This window comes from Pyrus communis, chromosome 9 (genome assembly GCF_963583255.1).
Source record: "Pyrus communis chromosome 9, drPyrComm1.1, whole genome shotgun sequence".
NCBI classification, from domain to species: Eukaryota; Viridiplantae; Streptophyta; class Magnoliopsida; order Rosales; family Rosaceae; genus Pyrus; species Pyrus communis.
Window position 1 is genome coordinate 27,097,588 of NC_084811.1, and position 24,830 is coordinate 27,122,417.

General features: G+C 40.4%; 2 protein-coding genes across 2 annotated transcripts; both read right to left on the reverse strand.

Moving 5' to 3' along the window:
* Window positions 1-1,276: 1,276 nt before the first annotated feature.
* Window positions 1,277-4,602, reverse strand: LOC137746123 (pentatricopeptide repeat-containing protein At5g15010, mitochondrial-like). The gene has a single exon (XM_068486195.1). It carries the CDS (start codon window positions 4,377-4,379, stop codon window positions 2,601-2,603), a length of 1,779 nt encoding a protein of 592 aa, XP_068342296.1. The 5' UTR covers window positions 4,380-4,602; the 3' UTR covers window positions 1,277-2,600.
* Window positions 4,603-4,969: 367 nt separating this feature from the next.
* Window positions 4,970-8,752, reverse strand: LOC137745103 (apyrase 2-like). Its single transcript, XM_068484983.1, has 7 exons — window positions 7,661-8,752; window positions 7,463-7,555; window positions 6,871-7,076; window positions 6,616-6,707; window positions 5,947-6,164; window positions 5,609-5,798; window positions 4,970-5,504 (listed from the first exon to the last, which is right to left on the reverse strand). The coding sequence occupies exons 1-7, from the start codon at window positions 8,153-8,155 to the stop codon at window positions 5,392-5,394; spliced, it is 1,407 nt and encodes a 468-aa protein (XP_068341084.1). The 5' UTR covers window positions 8,156-8,752; the 3' UTR covers window positions 4,970-5,391.
* Between the last annotated feature and the right edge of the window lie 16,078 nt (window positions 8,753-24,830).

Here is a 24,830-nt window from a genome sequence, read left to right on the forward strand (position 1 = left end):
ATGATTTGATAACTTTTCTGAACTGGATAATTACAAATGAGGGGCTAAGCCCCCTTTTTATAGCTGATCAAACAAATTTCTTTCATGAATGAGCTGAAGACCATTTGCAAGGAAACACCAATGTGAAATACCAAAATCATCTTCACACATGTTTTGGTACATGGCTATCTATTCCTATACGCATACCAACAAGTAAAATTACTAGTTAGTAGATCAGAAAGACAGAGAAATCATCTGGAGCAAAACTCAGTCACACAGGTCAACTTTGACCAGAGGTCTACCAGTAACACAAACATAGTCTACTACAAGTGGCTCGAGAGGTGTAATATTTGAGGACTATTTGGTATCCCTTGGAAGTTTACATATGGGATTAGTTATCTTACTCTTTTTTTCGTTGTCTCTGATAAGAATGTAATCTGGCACTTAATTTGTCTAGGTTTTACAATAACTTCAGAACTACTACTTCTGCAAGCAGAAGGATACCAAATCCCACAACCTAAATGAGATCTAATACCTTTGCTCTTATACCTGACAGCGATGCCCAAAATTCGAGAAACATCATTTGAAGTGTTAAATATGGAATATGAAGTAATCCAAATAGTTGACCAGTCTTTGTTTTTTTTTTTTTTTTTTTGGTTGAATAGTCTTAAGTTTTTAAGCAACTTCAAGACTCGTTTCAATGCAATTTCAAAAACTACAAAGTAATTTGACATACTTAATTTCAAAGATCATTGTCAGCAAAAAAGGAAATTCATAAATCATTTTCAGACTTCAAGATCTATTCACGTATGCTTTAATCATCATGATCATATTATGCAAAATTGGCATCATATCAACCATCATATAGCATCCATAAACTTAATTGGATGTTCTTTACATAGCTGTGCCCAAGGATTTGTCTAATGCTAATAACAAACCCATGCCATTGAGTCTCCATACACCAAAAACCTTTAGTATCAAAGATCTGCAACTAGAACGATATTCATTTTATCCACAAATTATACAGCAACCGATAAAAAGTTGCGTGCAAAAAAATTCTGTAAAAGATTCCACCAAGCATATCCACAAAGACTAGAGAATGAGATCCACAACTGTTAACAATATCTTTATTTTCTCTTTTCAACTCATACCTGAAGGTTGACCATTGAAATGCAGGCATGAACTACTAACTCAGTAAGTAAAATATGCATGATGGTTTTGGTTTTTCAAAGTATATAAGGTAGGCAAATAAAATATATACAACTAATCTGGAAACCGTTTCTGTCTAATCAAAATTATGTCCATCACAAAATCCAAGTCAAATTACAAAGAACAGTAAATTTCTGTTTTTATAATAAATGTGCTATTAGTAATAACAAGAACATTACATCAATAGTACAAGTTGTCCACTGGACAAGCTAGACTACTCAACTATAACCGCAAAACAGAGCTAAAACATCCGGACATTACATGAATGAAAACTAAGACACAGCAGTACTCCAATCATAAAATGGAGCCTGAAAAGAACTATCCCTAAACTCCAATCGCAAATAAGACAGTCGCATAATTTTTTCGTATGAAGATTATACATTCTAGTAAGATTATCCCAATACGTATCAAATATACAATTTTTAGTAAATATAATGTCTATACCATTTTCAAATTACAATACATACCTATGGCCACTTGTCACCAACTGCAAGCAAAACACTATACAGCAGCACACATCGATTGTCACCAATGTATGCTGCAGGGATATTAATAAAAGTTTCCATGATATGATGCCATTAAGTCAGTCGTAACAGCACACAAAGCCACCACAATTGTGTGCATGTCATTCCCACCACCCATCGTCGATCATATAGACCATATGAGCTAACTGTGATGACTCAGTCCTGGTTGATTCACCAAAATGTCAGTTCAAATATATGTGGTGGAGTCACCACTAGAGTTTAGGGGTTATGTGATATTGTTGTGCTGACCTTAACACATATATCATAAATTCTTGAATATATTGATGTTAACTAGAATAATGTCCAACATCCATGAAAAGGTCCCAAAAACAGTGAACACGATCACACTACCAAGTAATACACTGCATGTACAAACAAAAATAGCAGTGTACTGGAAGTGTTTCTTGTAGTTATGCATTCATAGAAGTTTTTTATGTTCCAATTTCTTCTGAATATTTTTCTCTCTCTCTGCCCCTCTTCTCCAAACCATTTTCTGTTCAAACGTGTAACTTCCAGTGTATGAAATAAATTTGAATCAAAATATGTACAGAAAAATAAACAAATAAATAAACAGAAGAGGGGATGATAAATTGCCAAAATAAAGAATAGAATCTGATTTAACAGAGGATATAACCCAAATCACAAATCCATTTGCAAGATGCCAATGCCCATGTTGGAGTTCACAACATGCTTGAGTTGACTGGCGAGTCTAAAATATTGTAGTTCTTTGTTTGTGACAACAAATGTAAAAAGTTGAGTGTACACCGACAGAGAATGATATGCACCTGTATAGAGTCCACCGAAACTTGATGCCGAATGCTGGTGACCGGCCATGACCATGTGCATACCAAGATCAGGCACTACTGAGATTGCTTATTTCATTGAAACCTATGGCTCCCACAAAGAAAAGCCCCGCTCTCTTACAACTTTCCTAGCTTCCAGCTGCCGAAGGAAATCTTTTTCCTGATGAGATTTCTTGGGGGTTACTCTAGCGTTCATGTTCAGGTGACTCCAGTCCAATTGATCATCTTCTTTATCTGTTGTATGGAATGTGGAAATCTGCTTACCGGACAACCATGCCTGAAGCATCTCTTCTGTCCTTGGTTCTGGCAAATACTGTTTCTTTTTCATCTCTATATAATATTTGTAGGCTTCCTCGAGCTTTCCATTCAAAAATAGCCCATGTATCAGCACAATATATGAGCTACGATCGGGATTGACTCCATTCTCACTCATTTCACTCCACAACTTGAACACGTGATCAAGCTGGCGCCATCGACAAAATTTTCGAATCAACATTATGTAGGTATCAGTATTTGGGTGGCAACCCAAACTTTTTATCTTCTCCAAGAGCTCAAACACTTGCTCACCAGTCCTTAAAATACGGAAGAAAGCATGGTAAGTCTGAATTGTGGGAAGAAGGCCTTGGTGCAACATGTCATCAAGTATGCGTCTAGCCTCATCAATTTTCCTGGCCTTGCAGAGAGGCTTGATGATGGAGTTAAAAGTGACAACATTGGGCGTAAGGCCTTTATCTTGCATTGTTTTCACTAAATTGATAGCCTCATTCAGAAGTCTGCCTTTTCCAAGAGCATAAATGAGCGCATTGTAAACTTTCCTATCGGGTTCAATCTTCATTGCCTTCATCCGATCGAAGAGCTTGAGCACCCTGTTAACGTTAGAGGCTTTTGAATAGCAAGACATGAGACATGAGTAGGAGACAGCATCGTGCACAACACCTCTGTTGGTCATCTCCATCCAAATTCTCTCGGCCTCACGGGGACTGACGATGATATTGCACCAACCATTGAGGATAATGTTAAAGCTCTTGGTGTTAAAGGGGAAGGCGTTTCTGTTGCAGAAGAGCAAGTGCTCAGCTTCTTGGACATTTTTGTAGCGGCAAAGGGCAGAGAGAAGGCCATGGAAGTCATCCATGGCAGCCACAAAGTGAAAGCGTTTATAAGCATAGAATGTATTGATAGCCTTGCCAACATCATGAACGCAAGAGTACCTCCTGATCATGATCAAGAGAGTGTGAGGAGTGACGAGAGAATGACCTTTCATCTCATCAATCAAGGCCCAGGCAGTGTCAAACTTTCTCATTTTCCCTAGAATGGAGATCATGGAATGGTATTCCCGCACCGAGTGAGAGTAACCCGGCTGCTGCTTTCCGGCCCAGAGGAAGAAGGTGAATGCCGATTCCCAATCATTGCGAACGCGTGAAAGAACCGCTGCCACCAGCTCTGACGAGGCTGCTATGCCGCATTGATCGAGCTTCCTCTTCATCTCAGAGCCCAGCGACTCGCTCCGTAAACTTAAGATGTCGACAATGCTTTTCACATCTCGAGAAAGACCCGAATCCGAGACTCCCAACTCAGTATCATCATCATCATCTTCGTCGTCGTCAGCAACAGCAACATTGACATGTGATTCTTCTGCTGTGGAATCGTCATCAGCTGAGTTTGGAGACTTGGAGTGTGAGCTCGTCGAAGAAGAAGACCAAGGGAGGACGGGAGTAAAGAAATGCGTTGGAGGTGCTGATACAGCAGCATCAGGGAATTGCTTCAGGGCAAAGGCAGCAGCAATGGGCACGACAGAGACATAGCTATGCGTGTCTTTACGTAGCAAATTCGAGTACAGTGATGTAATTCTCGCCATTTTTCTCATTTCTACGAAGCCTACCAACTGTTTGTGAAAATAACCAATCCAATACTAAATTCGAGTAGTAAAAGATGTACCTGTTTTCAACTGCTCTTCAATTCGGCAGAGGCAAGCAATCCTAAATTCTCACTCCTGTATTATACCTCAAAATCTGAATGATTTCCACCTCTGTTTTTATAACTTCGTACTATCACTATCAATAGGCGTCGAGCGACGAGTCTGTCCCCAGTCTGGCTCTGGCGGTGAAGGCTTCAGGCTTGGTTTAAGACCAAGTTGTGCAAATAAAAAAGCCACAAGCAAATTCTCTACTTTTTTCACAGCTCGCAACTGAAAACTCCGCCATGGCCCAAGGAAGGCCCAACTATAAACCCCACCATCTCAAGCCCACATGGTATCCTCCGGCCATGGTTTGAGCTTCTTTTACACAGAAACTCTTTCTTTCTTTTTTTTTCCAAATTTAACGCTTCTGTTTATTTATATTCTTTGATTTTATTCAAATCAAAAGTCATGCATAAGGATGTGCAAAGAAAGACAAATTATAGACACAAAAACCATCTAAGTAAGAACATGGGTTTGATTTCCATTTGCGCATGTAATTAAGGTTCCAACAACTTGAATTCAAGTTGGAAACTCAAATGAAGGAAAATGAACTGAATGGCAAACACAAATTAAAAACAATTGTTTTTTCTCCTACGACAAGGACAGACGCAAACGAAAAAAATGGAAATGGTATCACCACTTTGTTTGCTCAGCCGACAAAATTAGTACAACTAATTGAATCAAATTGTTCTCTAAAGAATAGTTAAGTCTGAATAATTACAAATGAAAACAAATTCAACTATATTCTCTCATTATTCCCATAATTATAGACCAAATCCAATTCCCAATTCAGCCCAATATCAGTTTATGAGGTCGGCTTCTGAGGCACTACTGATCATGGAGCTCAAAGACCGCCGGTGCCAAAAATTCAAGGGCTTGTCTTTCCAATAGGTGATTCAGCTGATAATGTAACTTGCATTTATAATGAGGACACAGCCTCTATGGCACTCCCTAGTGGCCATGCAGCTTCAACCAAGGAATTTTGATACTCAACTTTCTTCACCAATGTAATCTCTTGCCAGGGATCAAGACCTGTTTAAGATATTGAAGCAACCGGTACGAACATATTAGAAATTTGTTTAGATGAAACGTCATTTTCCAACTTGCTTAACTCAGTAAGTATAACTAAGACCCACCAAATCCATCCACAAGCAATGTAGATTGGTAGACTAGATCCATGCACAAGAATGGCAGGTTTCCCTCCTCAACTTGTGGATACGTTGATTTAGCATCCTCAAGTTTAGTTTCACAAGCACGCTTAGCTGCCTCCTCAAAGTTACCAGGGTGAACTTTGGCAACAGGTTCGTCTGGGTTAACAAAACCAGCCTGCATTTGTACAACATTTTTTTTGTTTTTTGGTAAGGCATATGTATAATAAGTGGTTAGCAAAAACATTTTGTTGTCTAAAATAAACCATGAACTTTTTCATGCACATCAAAGTAATAATATATAAAAATCAAGGATGGTGAAATACCTCAGCAGCTCTGTCAAAGAAAAATGAAGCCACAAATAGGTTCCTTTGTCCATCCCCTCCTCCACCGTTCCATACCCCACCAAATGTGCACTTCATGTGTGAACATGTCGCTTCGTTTACTTTGAGTGCCTTTGTAACTACCCCCCTGCACTCCTCAACACTTGATCCAGATGAGGAAGCTGATGCTTTATAAGATTGTCCTCCATATGTGTAAGAACCTGAACAACATACCAAGATTTCCCAACAAACAGCATATTATGCACTAAATCCACAACACAGAAAGTAAAAACAATATAGAGCTGCCACCCCATATCAGATGATTTCTCACTCATTTAAAATATAGAACAATGGTCAATGTTCTGCAGTCAACAGAGTTGCAGACTTTACGACAATTTTGATATATTCCAGAGGAGCATTGTATACAAAACAAAGATATAACAAAAAATATTTAAAAGCTAGATGGTTCAGCTAGAGGGATGAAGAACAAGACTTGGGGATTTAAAATATAAGAAAAAAGATAGTTGTTCAGATGAAAATGGAGCAACTCTTGTTTTGTTGTTTGTTCTTGAGTTTTTGTCAACTTCTTGTCCACTTGTGTATTTTTATTGTCTTGAGCAATAAAATGTCGTTTCTTTCTCAAAAAAGAGAAAATGGAGCAACTCAGCATACCGTAATATCCAGCTAAGATGCAGGGGTTGGCAGAATCTTCAGAAACCTTTAAAATCTCTGCTCGAGCTGCTAGTAACCCATAATGCAAGTAACTGCATAAAAAAATACAAAAGCAATTAACCTAGGAAAACCGTTCTACAGTAGTTATGTTACAACGAAGTCAAGGAAACTACTGAATGCAATAAACAAAATAATGAATTATTAATACACAAAACCAAATCCTGACATCAATTAAGCAGAAGGAAAGAGGAAAACCTGTGAACATAAAGGTTATATTTAGCTCCTTTAAGATACATTTCCCTTACATATACATCCTCTCCATCTGATAACTTGGGTGCTTTTGCAGCATCCGCCTCTGAGATAGCATAAGCCATCTGAACAGATCCACCCCCAAGGTCAACCACCCCTACAGTATCTGAATATTTCTTCCCCAAATTTCCTAGTAGATAGTTTATTGTCACCTGAAAAACAAGAAGGAAGTTAATGTGTAGCCATGACTGCTCTTGTTTTTTTTTTTTTTTTTCCATTTCTTTTTAGTTTCAGATAAATAATATGTGTGCACATTGCTTCCCCAAAATTTTGTTACCATACTCTCTCTCACATACGCAAGCTTCCCGGATAACAAATTTCAAAACGTGCTTGGTTTTCCAAAATTGTTGAGTTATTTGATGTACTTAGACAGTCTAGCACACACAAATGAATAACTAGATATGACAGAATCAAGTACTGTGATCCAAAGTGCTGAATCATAATTATTCTTCTTCTGTATAAGAAGGCATTTTACAGATACTATAGGTACGGGTACAGCTAGTATATAAATGAGTTCAAAAATTGGAGTAAAACGTACCCACTGGAAAGAACCCTCTTGAGTTCCATCAATGACAGTAACGGCATCAGGGCGGGAGCTGAGGCTGCTTCTTTGTTTGAGCAGATCCCTAACCTTTTGAAATTTGAAGTATTAACATAACAAACATATGAATGAAACAGTGAACGCTTCCGAAAATTAACGAAATTGCAATTTCCAAACAAGAAAAAAGATGCATACGGCCTGGAGAATGCGGTCAGAAGCATCGCCCTTCAAAGCCCTCAGGCCAGCCGTAGCCCCAACGCGGACGGGAGTGAAGGAACGTAGCTCCTTGGGAACTGCGCTCTCAGCCTTATCGAGAAGACTGGTGAGGGACTCGGCAGCAGAGCGAGGGTCCTTGGCATAAGCGCTCAGGCCAGGCTTGACCTGAAGAAAGAGCTCGAGATCTTTGCCGATGGGAAGGAGCTGGAGGTTGTGGTCGAAGCAGAAGACGTGGACGCGGCTGCCGGAGCTGCCGGCGTCAAAGATCACGGCAAAGGAGGTCTTGGAAGGCAGCTTGCGGGGGAGCTGGTTGCTCAAATTACCCCCCGGAGGCATGACGTAGAGGACCATGGTAAGGAGGAGGAGAGGGATTGAGATGACGAGGATGACGCTCCTGTATCTGTATATTCTGTCGGAGAGGGAGTCGTACTGGGGATTCCCCATTCCAATTCCCCTGCCGGGACGCTTGAGCATCTTGTTTTCGGAGTCGGAGAGGGGGTCGGGATCGGAGGGTGGAGAATTGGTCTGGATCAGATTCTGAGCCTCGATCAGTTCAGCCGAGGAAGGCGATCTGTATCGGATCTGACCGTTGAGATTGAGGGGCTGCTGCTTCCCTTCCTCCAGATTTGAGTATTAGTCCTGGGATTAAATAATCCCAAACTGTCCCAGTCTCTTTCTTCTTGACCAACTCCTCAACTGCTGGTACCTGCTGCCTGCTGGGATCTAAATAAAATGTCCTCTCTCTCCTCTCTCCAACTCCACAATGCCTGCCGCCCTTTATCAGAATATGAATATCGTCAGAGAGAAGCCACTGCAGTCGTCTGCACTGCAAGAGCAAAGAGCAAATGGCTTTTTTTTCAGGATCTTTGCAAACTTGGGATGAATTGAATTCTATATATATGAATGAACGACCGAACCAACATTAGCATTACGCCTCATGGCTGACCCTCTCTGCCTAAACATTTTTATTTTTATAAAAAAAAAACCCATAAATAATAAGAAAAAAATTAGGAAAACAAAAAACGCTTGGGCGATGCCGCGATGTGAAGTGTACAAAGAAAGAATTTCATTACTAATATTTGCTTACCCACTTTGTGGGCATGAACATATTTTTTTAGAAAATGAGAAGGGAAATGGGAGAGAGAGAATGTGGGGGAGTGAGAGGTATTTGTATTTTGTTTTTTTTTTTTTAATATTGAAAGTATTTTAACATCACATGTAGGTGAGGTTTCAATAAAAAATAATAAAATTTGGACCTATGAAATTACATTATTGCCCATCATTTTTTTTGTGTGATAAAAGACTAATTTGTCTTTTCACCTTCTTTTGGTTGGCAAAGAGGGTTTCCATTAATTAGTAAAGATTACAACAAACCTCACATTGCTTCTAATTACCGTAAAGTTCTTCATGCCACCATATTAGGTATGGGTTGGGTTGGTCACTTGGTCCCTTCTAGACCTAACTCCAATGGTTGGGGTTAAAATTCAAAATTTAAGGTTTTTTTTTTTTAAGTATATTGATATATTTTACACTAAAGAGATGGGGAGGTTGGCTAAGCCACACAATAGACAACTTAATTTGGTATCGAATTCACCATATATGAGATTCAAACTTAAGACTTATCACTTCTAAGTGAAGAGGAATACCACAAGACCGTAGTACTGAGTGGCTTCAAAATTTAAGTTTTAAACTCATATAAAGCTTCTCCAATGATACACCCCGACCCAAATCGAGACATGTTGGCCGTCATGTGAGAGTGACGTAACTATGTGCACAATGCGAAAGCAATATTGATATAGAGAAATACGAATAAATAAAAACCAAGTTACCAACAATACTAGCTAAGAAAAGGTGCTAGTGCGAGATTAAGTGTGAAATACACAACTAGAGCATAAATAACCTAGGTGCATTTCGATAGGACAAGTACTAATTATACAACACCCAAAGGTGATCCTACATTTGTGAATTCTGCCAGAACCTCCGCTAGAAACCTCGTAAGCCACCAACGATAACTCCTACCTAGAATCTGAAGGGGCGCAAAACAGAAAGTGTGAGTGGGCAAAAACAAAGCTTTTCAAAACCGTTTCATTTCTCAAATGTTCTAACCCCTCGCCGTAAAACCTGTATAATTTCCCATAAAATAGAATATATATATATATATATATATATATATATATATATATATTCATATCTCATAACCATGCTCAACAAGCTTTAATCATAAATATGTCATGCCAAATATCTCAATACGATAGAATAAGTAACTCAGGTAAAATAGATCAATGAGAAATAACATATCAGCCTGACCCACCTAAAGTGGCATGTACGATTGAACTCCTAGCTCATACATCATGCATGCACACGAGTTGGAACCACCTATAGTGGTCTGTACGACAGGACTGGGTGTAAATAAATGCGCTCTACTGCTACGATCACGTGAAGACTGTGCGAATAATTGCAGGTCACCTACGAGTCGGAACCACCTATAGTAGTTTGTACGACAGGACTGTGCACCTAACTTGGATCCAAGGTGAGCCTATGGTGCAGGAGGTAAACATCACGTGAAGGACTGTGTCATAACCATGGCGGGAGCACTAACACCGGGGTGCAAGTTTATGAGCTCTCAACACATCTCATATAATCATCAATTTACATAACACAATCTACAACTCACCTGGTACTTACCTGAGCGTTCACAGCATCAAATCACATTTATGCATACCATATTAATTCAATGATCTACGTATAAATCAATATGAATGGCATTTCTAAACACAAATTCATTTAAATCGATTTGCTAGGAAAAATCTCAAGTATATATGTATATATGGAAAACAAAAGCCCACTCATTGGTATGTGGAAGGGTCGTAGCCTCCAAGCCTCGATTGACTAAGCTCGTCCTGAGGATAGGTCTCACCTATATGTGAAACAACTATAAAAACGTTAATTTAAAACACATAAACGAAACTAGCTAATAACTTCTCAAACATTACTCAAATGGGGTGTTTGAATATACCAACATGATTTACTCAACACCACGAGCATCCCCATATTAATATACCAACGTGATCTACTCAACACCATGAGTATCCCTATATTTTTAGAAAAATTTTCCGACCACACACGCGCTGGCCAAGGCACGGCCAGACAAGCCCCCCACGCGTGGCCAACCCTAACGGAATAGTTAACTGCCGTTAGGAATATTTTGTTACAATCTTAACAGAAGTTAACGGTGTTGCCTGATGCCGTTAGAACATTCCGTCAACTCTGACAGAATATTTATCTCCTTCTCCAACGAGCCTCGCCGGTTACCGCTGTCAGCAACTTGAATTTTCGCCGATTTCTGGAAAAACTTTAAAACTTCATATCTTTCTCATTTCTTAACCAAAAATCATGAAATTTGTACCAAAATGAAGCTTACAACGAGTAGAACAAAACCTTACCACTTTTAGGACTAAACCCAATGGAATCTCGCTAGAAAAACCCACGATAATCTGGCCACTACTGCAACTCGATAAACTCGAGCTTCCTGATGTCCAAAAAACTTCAAAATTACTCCCCAAGCTTCGTGAAGATGTTCTAAAGCTTCCTAGAACCTTAAAACTCGAAGAAAAGTCCACGATCACGACTACATGAACAGTACACCAAATCGAGAATTCTTGGTTCTCGGGTTTTTGAAGGCTTCACGTCCAACCAAGGGTATGGATGAGTTCCTGGGCTTGCTAGGAGTCCAAAACCAACCTTCAAATCTTCAATTCATGCATGAAATGATTGGTCCAAGGTTTGTCCATACAACTGTACGGAAAATGGATGAAATCCGAGAGAATGAGAGAGAGAGAGTTAACGGAGAGGTTTGGGTGTGTGTGTGTGGTCCAGTTTGCAACCAACCAAAAACAAGAAAACAAACCTAAGTCTAAGTTCCTAATTGGTTCCAAAATATTAAGGACTTAACATAAATTGGGCCACAACCAAAACATATCACCCACAACACCAATTAACATCCAAGGGCAATTTAGTCTTTTCACACCACCGATAAAAATAATTCGGGAAAGGTTGTCACATCCAAGGTTAGTGGCGTTGGGACCTAGTTGCTAACGTTGTCAACCATTTGCAGAAAGACAAACGACTACCCACGTGGTTGGACTGTTGGTTTAACCAACAATCTGGATTCAATATGTTTTCAAATCAAATTTATAAATACATTAAATCTAACGATTGTGATAAAAAAAATCTAATGGTAAAAAGAAAATCTAACAACCCAACATTAATTCCATCAGCTAAAACAATTAAAAAAATTATCTAAATCAAATTTCATCCAATAACTCTATAAATACCTATGTATTTTTTCAAACATCCACACAAAATTCACTTTTGTCAACACAATTCTTCCTTTTTTTTTTCTTTCTATCCACCTATGTATTTCTGTTTAAGAATGGCGGGTTGTGTGGTTTTGCATGTTCTTTCATTTGGTGCATATGCGTAACTATGAGATAGGTTTAATGCTTTTTCATTATTCATCGAAAATTAAATATTTTTAGGTTAAAATGTTTACAAAACTATATTAGGATTATTTACATAAAGTTTATTTTTTAAAAAGTTACCGAAAAAAAATTAAGTTAAACTAATTCTTTAATAATTTCGGTATAAAATTTTAAGCTAAAACTGTTGGAGGAGGGTTAAAACCTAAATTTTTAAGAAAATTTAGGTTTTAACCCCAGTCATTGGAATTTGTCTTAGAGGTGGATTTCACTTTACATTAGTGATTTAAACAAGGTAGTGTTATCCACACACCTATTTTTACTTATCACACACCTCTCTCTCAGTTTTCAGTCGTCTATCAGTTTTCAGTCGTTAGATCAAATAAATTGAAGAAAATCAATGATAAAAATTTACAAGACTATGTGAGAAGCAAGGTTCTAAAAAATGTTAGGTGCTAGTCAAGCGGCAGGTAGGAGCGTAGCGACTAGGCGGCCTAGGCGGATTTATGTAAATTTATTATATATGTTGTAAATAAGTTCATAGTTACACTTAAAAAAAACTATACTTGTATGGATAATAAAAGAATGACAAAATGCAAAAATAAAACTAGAAGAATACACAAAGTACATCCATCCAACAAGTTCAATATTTAAAAAACAGTAAGCATATACTCATAATGAGGAGAACTCTTGGATGACAGACTAAATTCTTCTTGTTCATGATCCTTGCATTTGATTTGACATAGACTAAACTATTTAACGTTATTGTACCTAGTTTATTTATTTATTTATTTATTTATTTATTTTTGTATGTATCCCCTCAAAAGTTCTCCAATTCATTTCACAATTGGATGAACTTGTAGTCGATCCATCATTTGCAAATTAGGTACACCATTTCCATATGTATACCACCATGAAAATAAAAAATAAAAAAGCACACAATTAATAAAATAAAATAAAACCAAATCCGCCTAGGACCGCCTAACCTGCCTAGGCGCCGCCTAGGACCTCCTAGGCAACTGCCTAGCTCAAGACCAATTTTTCGAAACGATTTTCTCTAAATCAAGGCGGGCCTTCTCCGCCTAGGCCGATTTTTAAAACACTGGTGAGAAGTAAAAATAAGTATGTGAATAGCAACTATCCCTTAGTTATTGTTTGAACTTTCAACCCGTATTTACCTTTTCAAAGTTTTTTTTTCAGTCATTTTGGAGACATTTCATAACAAAGTTCAGCTTAAGAGGATTTCCATCTATTTTATTGAATTTGGCTCTTAGGGAGAATTGGGGGAGTTATTATTCATGAGAATAGTGAATTATCTTGCAAAAGATTAAATTACTCTCTACCAATTATAAATAGTTCACAATGATCATTTTATTTTTATTCATGATTCAACTATTTAATTTTTTTTTTCTTTTTAAAGGGAGACAACTAGTAGTAAGTCATGTTTATTCATCCAGTCCGGGGGCCGAAAAGACTCAGAGGCATAAATTTATATAACTGTACCATGGGTCTATAATTTATTTCGCTGAATAGGTTATCTGTCATGAATTGTGTGGTTCTCTGGTGGAACAAATTTTCAGAGCTCGCTACTGTCCTACGATGGCGCTACTAGAGGCAGGTGAGGGATCTTGTCCATCTTTTGTATGGTGCTCCTTACTTTAGTAAGGACCTCTTGTTGCGGGCAATACATAGAGGGTTGGCAATGGGGTGGCTTTGAGTATCTATGGTGAGCCATGGATTCCAAAACCTATGAACTTTCAGATATGTTCACCACCTCGATTGTTGAGAACTAGCCGGTTTTTTATCTAACCAATGGTCTAGGGGAGTGGAACGAGGAATTGTTGCATTTTGTATTTTTTTTTTCGGAGGAAATGGAGGCACTCATGCAAATTTCGCTAGAGCCTCAACGGAGTGGACATTAATAGAGCATTACGAGACGCATGGGCGGCATACGGTTAAAAGCGGGTATTCACTTGCACGCTAGTTAAGGTACCGTTTGGTACGTGGGACGGGACGGAACATAGTGGGATAAGGCGTTCCGTCCCACGTTTGGTGCGCCTAAAACAGGTGGAACGAGCTGTTCCACGGGACGAGTTTTGGGTGAATTTTCGTTCCACCTCACCCCCCTGGAACGACTCGTTCCACATCCGTGGAACACAAAATTATAACCTATCCGTCTCCATCTTCTTCCTCCTTGTTTCCATCTGAGGGCATCTTTGCTCCCTCTCCGTTCCGTTCCATCATGTCCCGTCCCGTCCCGTCCCATTCCGTTCCGTTCCGTTCCGTCCCGTCTGCATACCAAACGATACCTAAAAGAACGCGATAGATGTACAGTGAAAGCGTTGAGTGGTAGAGATATAAATGTGTGGCGTAGTTTTTAGGGTGCCAAATAAAATCAAGTTCTTAATGTGGAAAGCTATCAGTAAGTTTGTCCTTGTAACATGGTTGTGGTAGTAAAAATTACGTCGTCTTCAGTCTTGATGAAATTGTATCTACAAAACAAATAAATATCTTTGATCAAAGCCAAAGTCTCACACTCTCACGAGGTGGGTGAGAAGGTTTGGTCATGGATTTTCGATACCTAAGTCAATTTCTTTGAAAGAGAGAGTTTAGGGCTTAAGTGTGTAGCAAAAATTACCAGGAACTGGTGGAGATGAGATATTTATAAAGATAGGGGGCGGCCACGTGTGTAAAGTTTTGCCCTACACGTAACGACATCTAATTGGCCAAAGATTTGAACTGTTAAATAGTGTCCAGGGATTGTCTTGGAAATATCCTTAATTAGATATGATTGATAATCCTTACTTGTTTGAGTTGATTTTCAAGAAGGAAAGTATTAAAGATAGGACTTAGTAATTAATTCTATCTTTAATGATTGTGATGTCTTAGTCAACTGCTCTAGCCTCCGGGGATGTTGGATTGTGTGTGAAAATCTTTGTGGGCTCTACCCATTTAATGAAATCATTCTTGTCTTCTTCGGAATAAAGTTCACGTGTCGGCTCTACAAGTTTTGGAAATATTTTGGCTCCACGATGAGTAGATTTTATATTATATATTTAACCCTAATCTTTTATTTTTTTTTTTTGGGTTATTATTTTGGAATAATTTTGATACTTTGAATTGTATTTTCAATATAGGACTTTCGAATTTCTCTGGAGAAAAAAAGTAATCAAATGGATGAATTTTGGAGTAATTCTAGTTGAAAGATGTTTGTGAGTCGCTTAGCTTGATTGTATCAAAATATTAGATTTTTCCACCAAGCGGTTATTTTTTGACCATACAATAAAGGAGTAGTGCATATTGCTGGAAAAGTGACGTTTTGGGCTTGATTTCAAGTTTTGGAGCCCAATATGGCCTATTTTGGTTTCGGCCCCTTCCGGAGATGTGTTCAGAACGTTCCAATCTTTAAAACAAGCTGTCATGGACAGGATTTGGAGGAGATTTGAGGCTAAAACGTGGCTGAATAGTTCCCTTACATATTCTCCTAGCTTAATTAGGATTTTATTCTCTAGTATATTTTATTATTATTTGTTTTCCTAATTGGATCCAAAGACTTTTATTTAAGGAATTATGTGATAGCTTTGGAGAGGGATATAAGGCGTTGGCCAGCTCTATCTTTACTACTTCTTCTTTTATGCGACTTTGGAGATAAGAAAATTCGTTAGGGTCCTCGAAGATTTTCAGACTTTTACTTTAAGGTGTTTTCAATCCTTTTATTCATAATAATATTTTCTATGATCTAATTATGAATATGCGTAACTAATCCCTTTTGCTAGGGTGAAGTCTTGAGCCTTAGAATGAATATGTAATTTTTATTTAATTGCTTATAATTGATTACATGCATGATTTGAATTATTGATCATCGTTTTAAACCATCTAATTGTCTTAATGACTGATCACTATTAGGATCTTTAGAAAAGTAATTCGATGAAATTCAATCATAATATCATTGGAGAATTGGGTTTTGCTTCTTGTGGTTAATAATTGTAATTTCACTTAAGATGAATATCACGTCTTAGGAGTTGCATGGTTTTTCAGAGGGTTTTCATAGAACTTAATGAGTCTTGCATGTTTATTTTTTATTTGAATATCACAGACGGATTGCATGTTAGATATACGTTCTTGCTTGAATATCACGAGGAGAATATGTATTAGGAAAACCTAACCTTTAAAGTTGCATGCGTAAATCATAAGTAATTGGTAAAAATACATAGGATTGCCAGGTGATGGCAGAATCCTAGTGCTTTTATAAATTGGTATTAAAAAACTCTTTTCTTTTATCTTCTTAATTTTGGCCGAATTTGCTACTTGGTTTTAATTAAAATTCGTTTTTAATATTACCCGAAGTCAAAATCATATTTCTAAATATTTTAGTTTTAAGTAGTTAATTAGGAATTTGTTTTACATAAATTATTAAATAGTCCTTGTGGAGAACGACCTTGCATGAACATCTATACTACAACATCCTGGTACTCTTACAAGTATTTTGTTTAATTTTAACCTCCTTTACGTAGATAATAAAAATCCGATCACTCCACAATGGTAATTTTTCATAATAAGTTGATCCCATCACCGGTGTGTCATAAGTGTGGTATGGCAATGGAGACAATGTTGCATGTCATTCGGGAACGTGAAAAGTCACAAGAAATATGGAAGTCTACAGGGTGGGTGGAAGTTCATGATGAATGGAAATCGCATGATTTTAAGCACTTGTGGCTCACAATCATTTTGTCTGGCAATTGAGATGATCGTATTTTTTTTTGCTATGGTGTAGAGTATTTGGATAGTGAAATGTGAAATGTTTTTTACGGTAAGAAGCTAACAAGTCATGATATTAGAAAGTGGGCGGAGTACCTTCTTCTTGAAATTTAGGTGACAAACCAACACAATGCATCAGGGCTGGGACGTTCGATGTTGGAGTTGAGATGGCCGCATCCCCCAGTGGGGGTATTCAAACTCAATGTTGATGGTGCAATCTCTTTGAAAGGTTTGAATAGAGGTGTTGGTGCTGTTATTCGAGATGAAGATGAAGTTTTCATGGCATGTTGCTCGAAACAAGATCTTGTCTGTTTCGATGCTTCGACAACAGAATTGTGGCAGCAAAGGAGGGATTGGTATTTGCATATGACGTTGGGTTTCATGTTATTATTTGGAACTTGATCCTAAAGAGGTGTGGACTTGATTAATGCAGCTTGTGTGCGTCTCAATAGAGATGGCAGTATTTTAGAGGAGTTTGATGACTTGAAGAGTAGGTTCAGTCTTTTTATTCTGTCGAAGCAGTGACACAAATGTAACATGGTGCCTCATGAATTAGCAACATATGGACTTAGCAATGAAGCTTTTAATACAAGGATGGAGGAGGAAACACTTTCTCCCCTCCTTGAAAGTGATTCGAAAAATGATAGTTGATTGTAATTGGAAGCAAAGATGGTTTGTCTTTTTTTTTCTTTTTTTGTTTTTTTCCTGTCATGCGATGGATTTTGTTAAATTAGATGTTAGATTAGTCACCAACAGGATTTGAACACACGTCGTCATGCAAAGGCTCAGTAACTTTTCACCACTGTGGTAGATGACCACTTGCGGAAACAAGATGGTTAAGCATTATTTTTCTTCTATTTTGGAGGTTTTTATAGGGGCCCATTTGACTCCCACAAGCTCTCTATACTCTATTTTATGCGGCAATGAAAAACTCAATTTTTATCTAAGACCTACTACAATCTTTGGAGTAAAACTTAAATTTTAGATTTTAAACCTACCCCAACCTGGTTCAGCCCTTGGGTCAAAAATGAGTTTTAACTCAAAACTCATTTTTGGGGTAAATTTAGTCCAGAATTCCCCCTAGGTTAGTGGGTTGACCCACCATGTATTTGTAATATTTTTTTATTTTTTTTTGGGTTTTTTAACTGTAGTCATTCAAGAAGATTGAAATTCAAAATAAACCTAGTGTTAGATTACATATTGATTATAATCCCTTGATGTGTCTTTAATTCATAATAATAAATGTGCATTTTATTTAATGTCTCCCCATTAAATATTTAAATTTATTACTACACAAATTTTAATTCATTTTTTGACAAAATAGAGTTTTTTAGTTTATTATTTTTATTTAACATTCTTCAAACTTGAAAGACTCAATTAATGTACCTAAATGCTAGTACCGAAATATGTGTACAGAAATGTATTATGTTGAACTAATGTATTTACATGTTAGTACCGAAATGTATGTACCAAAATATATGCACCAAAATGTATTATATTAAATTAATGTACCTAAATATGTATACTGAAATGTGTTATATTGAATTAATGTACCTAAATGTTTATATCGAAATGTATGTACCAAAATGTGTGTACCTAAATGTATGTAACGAAATGTATTATAATGAATTTAATGTATCTAAATGAAGAAGACAAAGTACATCGAAATATATTGTATAACAAAAATTAGTTTATCTAAATGTTTACAACAAAATATATTACAATAAATGAAATGAAAATTGTGGATGCAAATTTCCGCCTTCTCCTTCTTGGACAAAATTGCACCTACAAAAAAAATAACACCTTTAGTCAAGGCCAAAATGTGACATCCCACATCGTCTAGGGGAGTGATCATTATATATTCTCATCTCTACCTAGCACGAGGCCTTTTGCGAGCTCACTGGCTTCGGGTTCCGTAGGAACTCCGAAGTTAAGCGAGAAGGGAGCTAGAGCAATCCCATGATGGGTGACCCACTGGGAAGTTGCTCATGAGTTCCCAAAAACAAAACCGTGAGGGAATGGTAAGCCCAAAGCGAACACTATCGTGTTACGGTGGTGGAGCGGGCCCGTGAAGTGGTCCCTCCTGGGCCAGGATGTGACAATTTGGTATTAAAGCCTAACCCTGACCGCGTGTGTGCCGATGAGGATGTCGGGCCCCTAAGGAGGGTAGATTGTGACATCCCACATCGCCCAGGGGAGTGATCCTTATATATTCCCATCCTTACCTAGCACGAGGTCTTTTGGGAGCTAATTGGCTTCGGGTTCCGTAGGAACTCCGAAGTTAAGCGAGAAGGGGACTAGAGTAATCCCATAATGGGTGACCCACTGGGAAGTTGCTCGTGAGTTCCCAAAAACAAAACCGTAAGGGAATGGTAAGCCCAAAACGGACAATATCGTGCTACGGTGGTGGAGCGGGCCCGGGAAGTGGTCCCCCTCGGGGCGGGATGTAATAATTTGGTATTAGAGCGTAACCCTGGTCGCGTGTGTGTCGACGAGGACGTCGAGCCCTTAAAAGAGGTGGATTGTGACATCCCACATCGCCCAGGGGAGTGATCCTTATATGTATATTCTCATCCCTACCTACCATGAGGCCTTTTGGGAGCTAACTGGCTTCGAGTTCCATAGGAACTCCCAAGTTAAGCGAGTAGCGCGCGAGAGCACTCCCAGGATGGGTGACCCATCGGGAAGTTCTCGTGTGAGTTCCCAAAAACAAAACTGTGAGGGCGTGGTTGGGGCCCAAAGCGGACAATATCGTGCTACGGTGGTGGAGTGGGCTTGGGAAGTGATCCGTCCCGGGCTGGGATGTGACAATTAGAACTCACGAGCAACTTCCCAGTGGGTCACCCATCATGGGATTGCTCTAGCTCCCTTCTCGCTTAACTTCGGAGTTCCAACGGAACCCGAAGCCAGTGAGCTTCCAAAAAACCTCATGCTAGGTAGGGATGGGAATATACATATAAGGATCACTCCCCTGGGCGATGTGGGATGTTACATTCCACCCTCCTTAGGGGCCCGAAGTTCTCGTCGGCACATCAAGGCCAGGGTTAGACTCTGATACCAAATTGTCACCTCCCGACCCGCGGGGACCACTTCCCGGGCCCACTCCACCACCGTAACACGATATTGTCGCTTTGGGCTTACCATTCAAATTGTCACATCCCGGCCCGGGACGGATCACTTCCCTGGACGATGTGGGATGTCACAATCTACCCCCCTTAGGGGCTCAACGTCCTCGTCGACACACACGCGGCTAGGGTTAGACTCTAATACCAAATTGTCACATCCTGGCCCGGGGAGGACCACTTCCCAGGCTCGCTCCACCACCGTAGCATGATATTGTCCGCTTTGGGCTTACCATTCCCTCACGGTTTTGTTTTTGGGAACTCACGAGCAACTTCCCAGTGGGTCACCCATCATGGGATTGCTCTAGACCCCTTCTTGCTTAACTTCGGAGTTCCTGCGGAATCCGAAGCCAGTGAGCTCCCAAAAGGCCTCGTGCTAGGTAGGGATGAGAATACATAAAGGTCACTCCCCTGGGCGATGTGGGATGTCACAATCTACCCCCTTTAGGGGCCCGACGTTTTCGTCGGCACACACGCGACCAGGGTTAAGCTCTAATACCAAATTGTCACATCCCGGCCCATTGTAACATCCCACATCGCCCAGGGGAATGATCCTTATATGTATATTCTCATCTCTACCTAGCACGAGGCCTTTTAGGAGCTCATTGGCTTCGGGTTCCATCGGAACTCCGAAGTTAAGCGAGTAACGCGCGGTCGGGGCCCAAAGCGGGAAGTTCTTGTGTGAGTTCCCAAAAACAAAACTGTGAGGGCGTGGTCGAGGCTCAAAGTGGACAATATCGTGCTACCGTAAAGTTGGGCCTAGGAAGTGGTCCCGCCCAGGCCGAGATGTGACACAAAAAGCCATACGCGCCCATGATGAATTTGGGGGAGGGGGGGAGCTTTGTCCAAAGAACCTCCGGTGCCAAAGTTAGAATTTTGAGGGAAGAGTGTTTGAAGAATTTTGTAGAGTTTTTCAAGAGACTTGGAAGTAGTTTTTTGAGAGAATGGAGAGCTATTTATAGGGATATGGCCAGCCCTATTAAGAAAATAGGGACCGGCCATTTGTGGTATTTTTTTGGTGTAATTTGTAGTTAATTAGCCATTAATAGGTTAATTAGGTAATAAATCCATTAATTGACTAATTAACATAATTTAAAAGAAATGTTTTGGGGGTTTTGGAATAATTACCTTGTAGAGAATATAGGATGAGGGTGGATGAAATAGTTTTGAATTTGTTACCTATTTTGGGCACTTTTGACTTGGTTGATGGATGATTGCCCGCTGCTCACGCGTAGGAATCCCAGTATCCCTCAAGGGTATTTTTGTCATCTTCTATCAAAAATCCACATGTCGCCTTGTGATTAGTTTTGGCTCCACAAATGCCCCTACACTTATTGGGCTGCTCGCAAAAAAGGGCAACATGTGTAGAGAATTTCTTGCTTTAGGAAACTTTGGATTGCTTCCTATTTTGATGTAGATTCCCTCTTTAATAGGAAATTAGATCCTTCTAGGAAAAGGAAATAAATCTCTCCCAAAACCTATTTAAGTCCACCTTAAGTGGGTTATTAAATCAACTTTGAAGAGCGATTTATTCTACCCTACAAGAGAGAAAGAGAGAGCTTAGAGGATATTTGTTCCCCCACCTCTAGCAATCTTTTACATCTTGCCCAAGGACCGTCTTTCGATGTTTTCTTCGATTTCTTCGTGCCACACTGATGTAAGAAAATTTTCATTTTTCTTGTCTTCTTCGTGGATAGTGTTGTCGTGGGACAGCCGTCAGGGTGGTGCGACACATCGGTTGGCAGGGGCTAAGAGTCGTCTTGACATGGACCAAGGGGGTGGTTTGGCAGGGGCCATTGCTTGTGCTACTCGGCTTGATTGAAGCCAAGGATTGGCTCAGCATGGGCCGAGGAAGTGGCATAGCATGGGTAACGGTTTGGGCTGCCACGTCTGAAATGCTTGCCAAAAATAAGGAAACTGCTTGAGTTTGATTTCTCAGCTGTCGTAGATGGAGCAGTCAAGGATAGAGCTACCAAGATCAGAGTTGTTGAAGATAAAGTGTCGGATGAGGGAACTGTTAAGCGTAAAAGTGGATGTTGCCCCCTAACCATTTATTGCTTAATTGATCTTCAAGCATTCGATCTTTTGAGCTATGTGGTCTTCTCGCACTGAAGAGCTTACCCAGATGGGTGTCGGGGATTTAGTTTACCCTCTCACACTAGAGAGCAATTAGTTCATCCTCTCGCACTGGAGAGCAAACCCATATGAGTGTCAGGGAATTGGTTTACCCTCTCGCACAGGATAAAAATTAGTTTGTCCTCTCGCGTTGGAGAGCAAACCCATATGGGTGTCGGGGAATTGGTTTACCCTCTCGCACTGGAGAGTAATTAATTTATCCTCTCGCGCTGGAAAATAAACCCATATGGGTGTCGGGGAATTGGTTTACCCTCTCGCACTAGAGAGCATGGAAATCATTGTCGTGAATGCAGCTGAGGAAAGCTGGACTGTTGGGACAACTGAAATAATCCTTAGCATGCCCCTGTTCTTGGTAGTTAGGCTGGTGTGTCCTTCTGGTACTCGCCTGCCCCCGGTGTGCCATTAAGCTGGGCTGCTATATTTGTCGAAACAGAAGTAGTCTATGTTGTCATTGAAAGATATGGATTAGTCTCGTCTGCTCGATCTTGTCATTGAAAGATAACTCGCTTATGTTGGTCATGTCTCATCGCAGAACCTTGTCAATAGCTTCGTTATGCGAGAAATTACGCAATCACTCGATCAAGAGCCTTTATACTTCTTCCTAAATTTGCCTTTGTTGGGGGCGGCAGAACTCTCTGTTGCCCCCGATCGTGACCTGTTGGTCTAGGCTGTTCTTCCATGTGTTCAGTTCGTCTATGTTGCGGCTATGGTAGGTGTGGTATGTTTCTAGCAAGTGAGGTGGTAACTTGTAGGCTGTTGGTTGAACTTGAACCAGATTGAGTGACTGCTTCTCTCCGTCCTTTGTGTTGCTTACTTCGATGTGAGGTAGATGATGCTCCTTGTGGGCCTTGCCGCAAATGAACACTTCACCTAGAAGGTTGCTCATGTTGATTATTGGAATGTGGCCCCAACCATGAGTGTATGTTTGTTCGTGGACTTAACTGAGAGTGCACACTTCTCCACGCGCTAAGATGGGAGTATACGCTATCTCGGGGTCTAGTCGGGAGTGTACTATGTTAGAACGCTCAGTTCATAACTGGTCAAGTGGCTGCTTGTCGGGACGCTGGTGGAGAGGTTTATCTGCCCTTGTCATTCTTTAAGAAACCTCGTCCAGGGCATGTTGGATCTCGGTGCGTTACAAGAGTTGATTCACCAAGGTTGTTTGTTGTGCAAGGGCGCTTGTCAACTCTATGACTTGTCAAGACAAGTGTTGTTCGCCATTTGGATTGGAAAAGCTTGCAAGAAATATGCCTCCTTAAGCAGTGGAAGTGTGGTAGGCTTCGGGCATGGGATTTGAATTAGGAAATGTCAAATCCATGGAGAAACGTGGTGAAAATACCCCTGGCTCGATGGTTGGTCCAGATGGTTGAGATAGTCTTGGGCCGATTTGGGCTTCTTAGAATGTCATGGGAGCAGGCTGGGCCACGAAAGTGGGCTACGAGAGTGGGCTACTTGATGGGAGCAGGCAGGGCCACAGAAGCAGGCTGGGCCACAGGAGCAGGCTGGATCACAAGAGTGGGCTGCTTGGCGAGAACATGCTGGGCCACGAGAGTGGCCTGCTCAGCGTATGATGCGGCAGAACTCTCGGTTGCCCCCGGTCGTGACCTATTGGTCTAGGCTATTCTTCCATGTGTTCAGTTCGTCTATGCCGCGGTTATGGTAGGTGTGGTATGTTTCTAGCAGGTGAGGTGGTAACTCGCAGGTTGCTGGTTGAACTTGAACCTGATTGAGTGACTGCTTCTCTCCGTCCTTTATGCTGCTTACTTCGATGTGAGGTAGATGATGCTCCTTGCGGGCCTTGTCCAAATTAACACTTCGCCTGAAAGGTTGTTCATGTTGATTATTGGAATGTGGCCCCAATCGTGAGTGTATGTTTGTTCGTGGACTTAACTGAGAGTGCACACTTCTCCACGCGCTAAGATGGGAGTATACGCTATCTCGGGGTCTAGTCGGGAGTGTACTATGTTAGAACGCTCAGTTCATAACTGGTCAAGTGGCTGCTTGTCGAGACGCTGGTGAAGAGGTTTATCTGCCCTTGTCATTCTTTAGGAAACCTCGTCCAGGGCACATTGGATCTCGGTGCGTTGAGTTGATTCACCAAGGTTGTCTGTTGTGCAAGGGCGCTTGTCAACTCTATGACTTGTCGAGACAAGTGTTGTTCGCCATTTGGATTGGAAAAGCTTGCAAGAAATATGCCTCCTTGAGCAGTGGAAGTGTGGTAGGCTCCGGGCATGGGATTTGAATTAGGAAATGTCAAATCCGCGGAGAAACCTGGTGAAAATACCCCCGGCTCGATGGTTGGTCTAGATGGTTGAGATAGTCTTGGGCCGATTTGGGCTGCTTAGAATGCCGCGGAAACAGGCTGGGCCACGAGAGTGGGCTACTCGGTGGGAGCAGGCGGGGCCATGGAAGCAGGCTGGGCTACGAGAGTAGGCTGGGCCACAAAAGCAGGCTGGATCACAAGAGTGGGCTGCTTGGCGGGAACATGCTGGGCCACGAGAGTGGGCTGCTCGGCGTATGATGCATGCGGGTGCAAGGCTTGGGCTCGGCTTGGCAATGCGTTGGGCTGGCGTTGGGTGTGGAGTGACATGGCTTGGGCCATGGCCTTAATGCCGTAAGCTACCTTGGATGGCACAGCTTGGGTCGTGGTGGTGA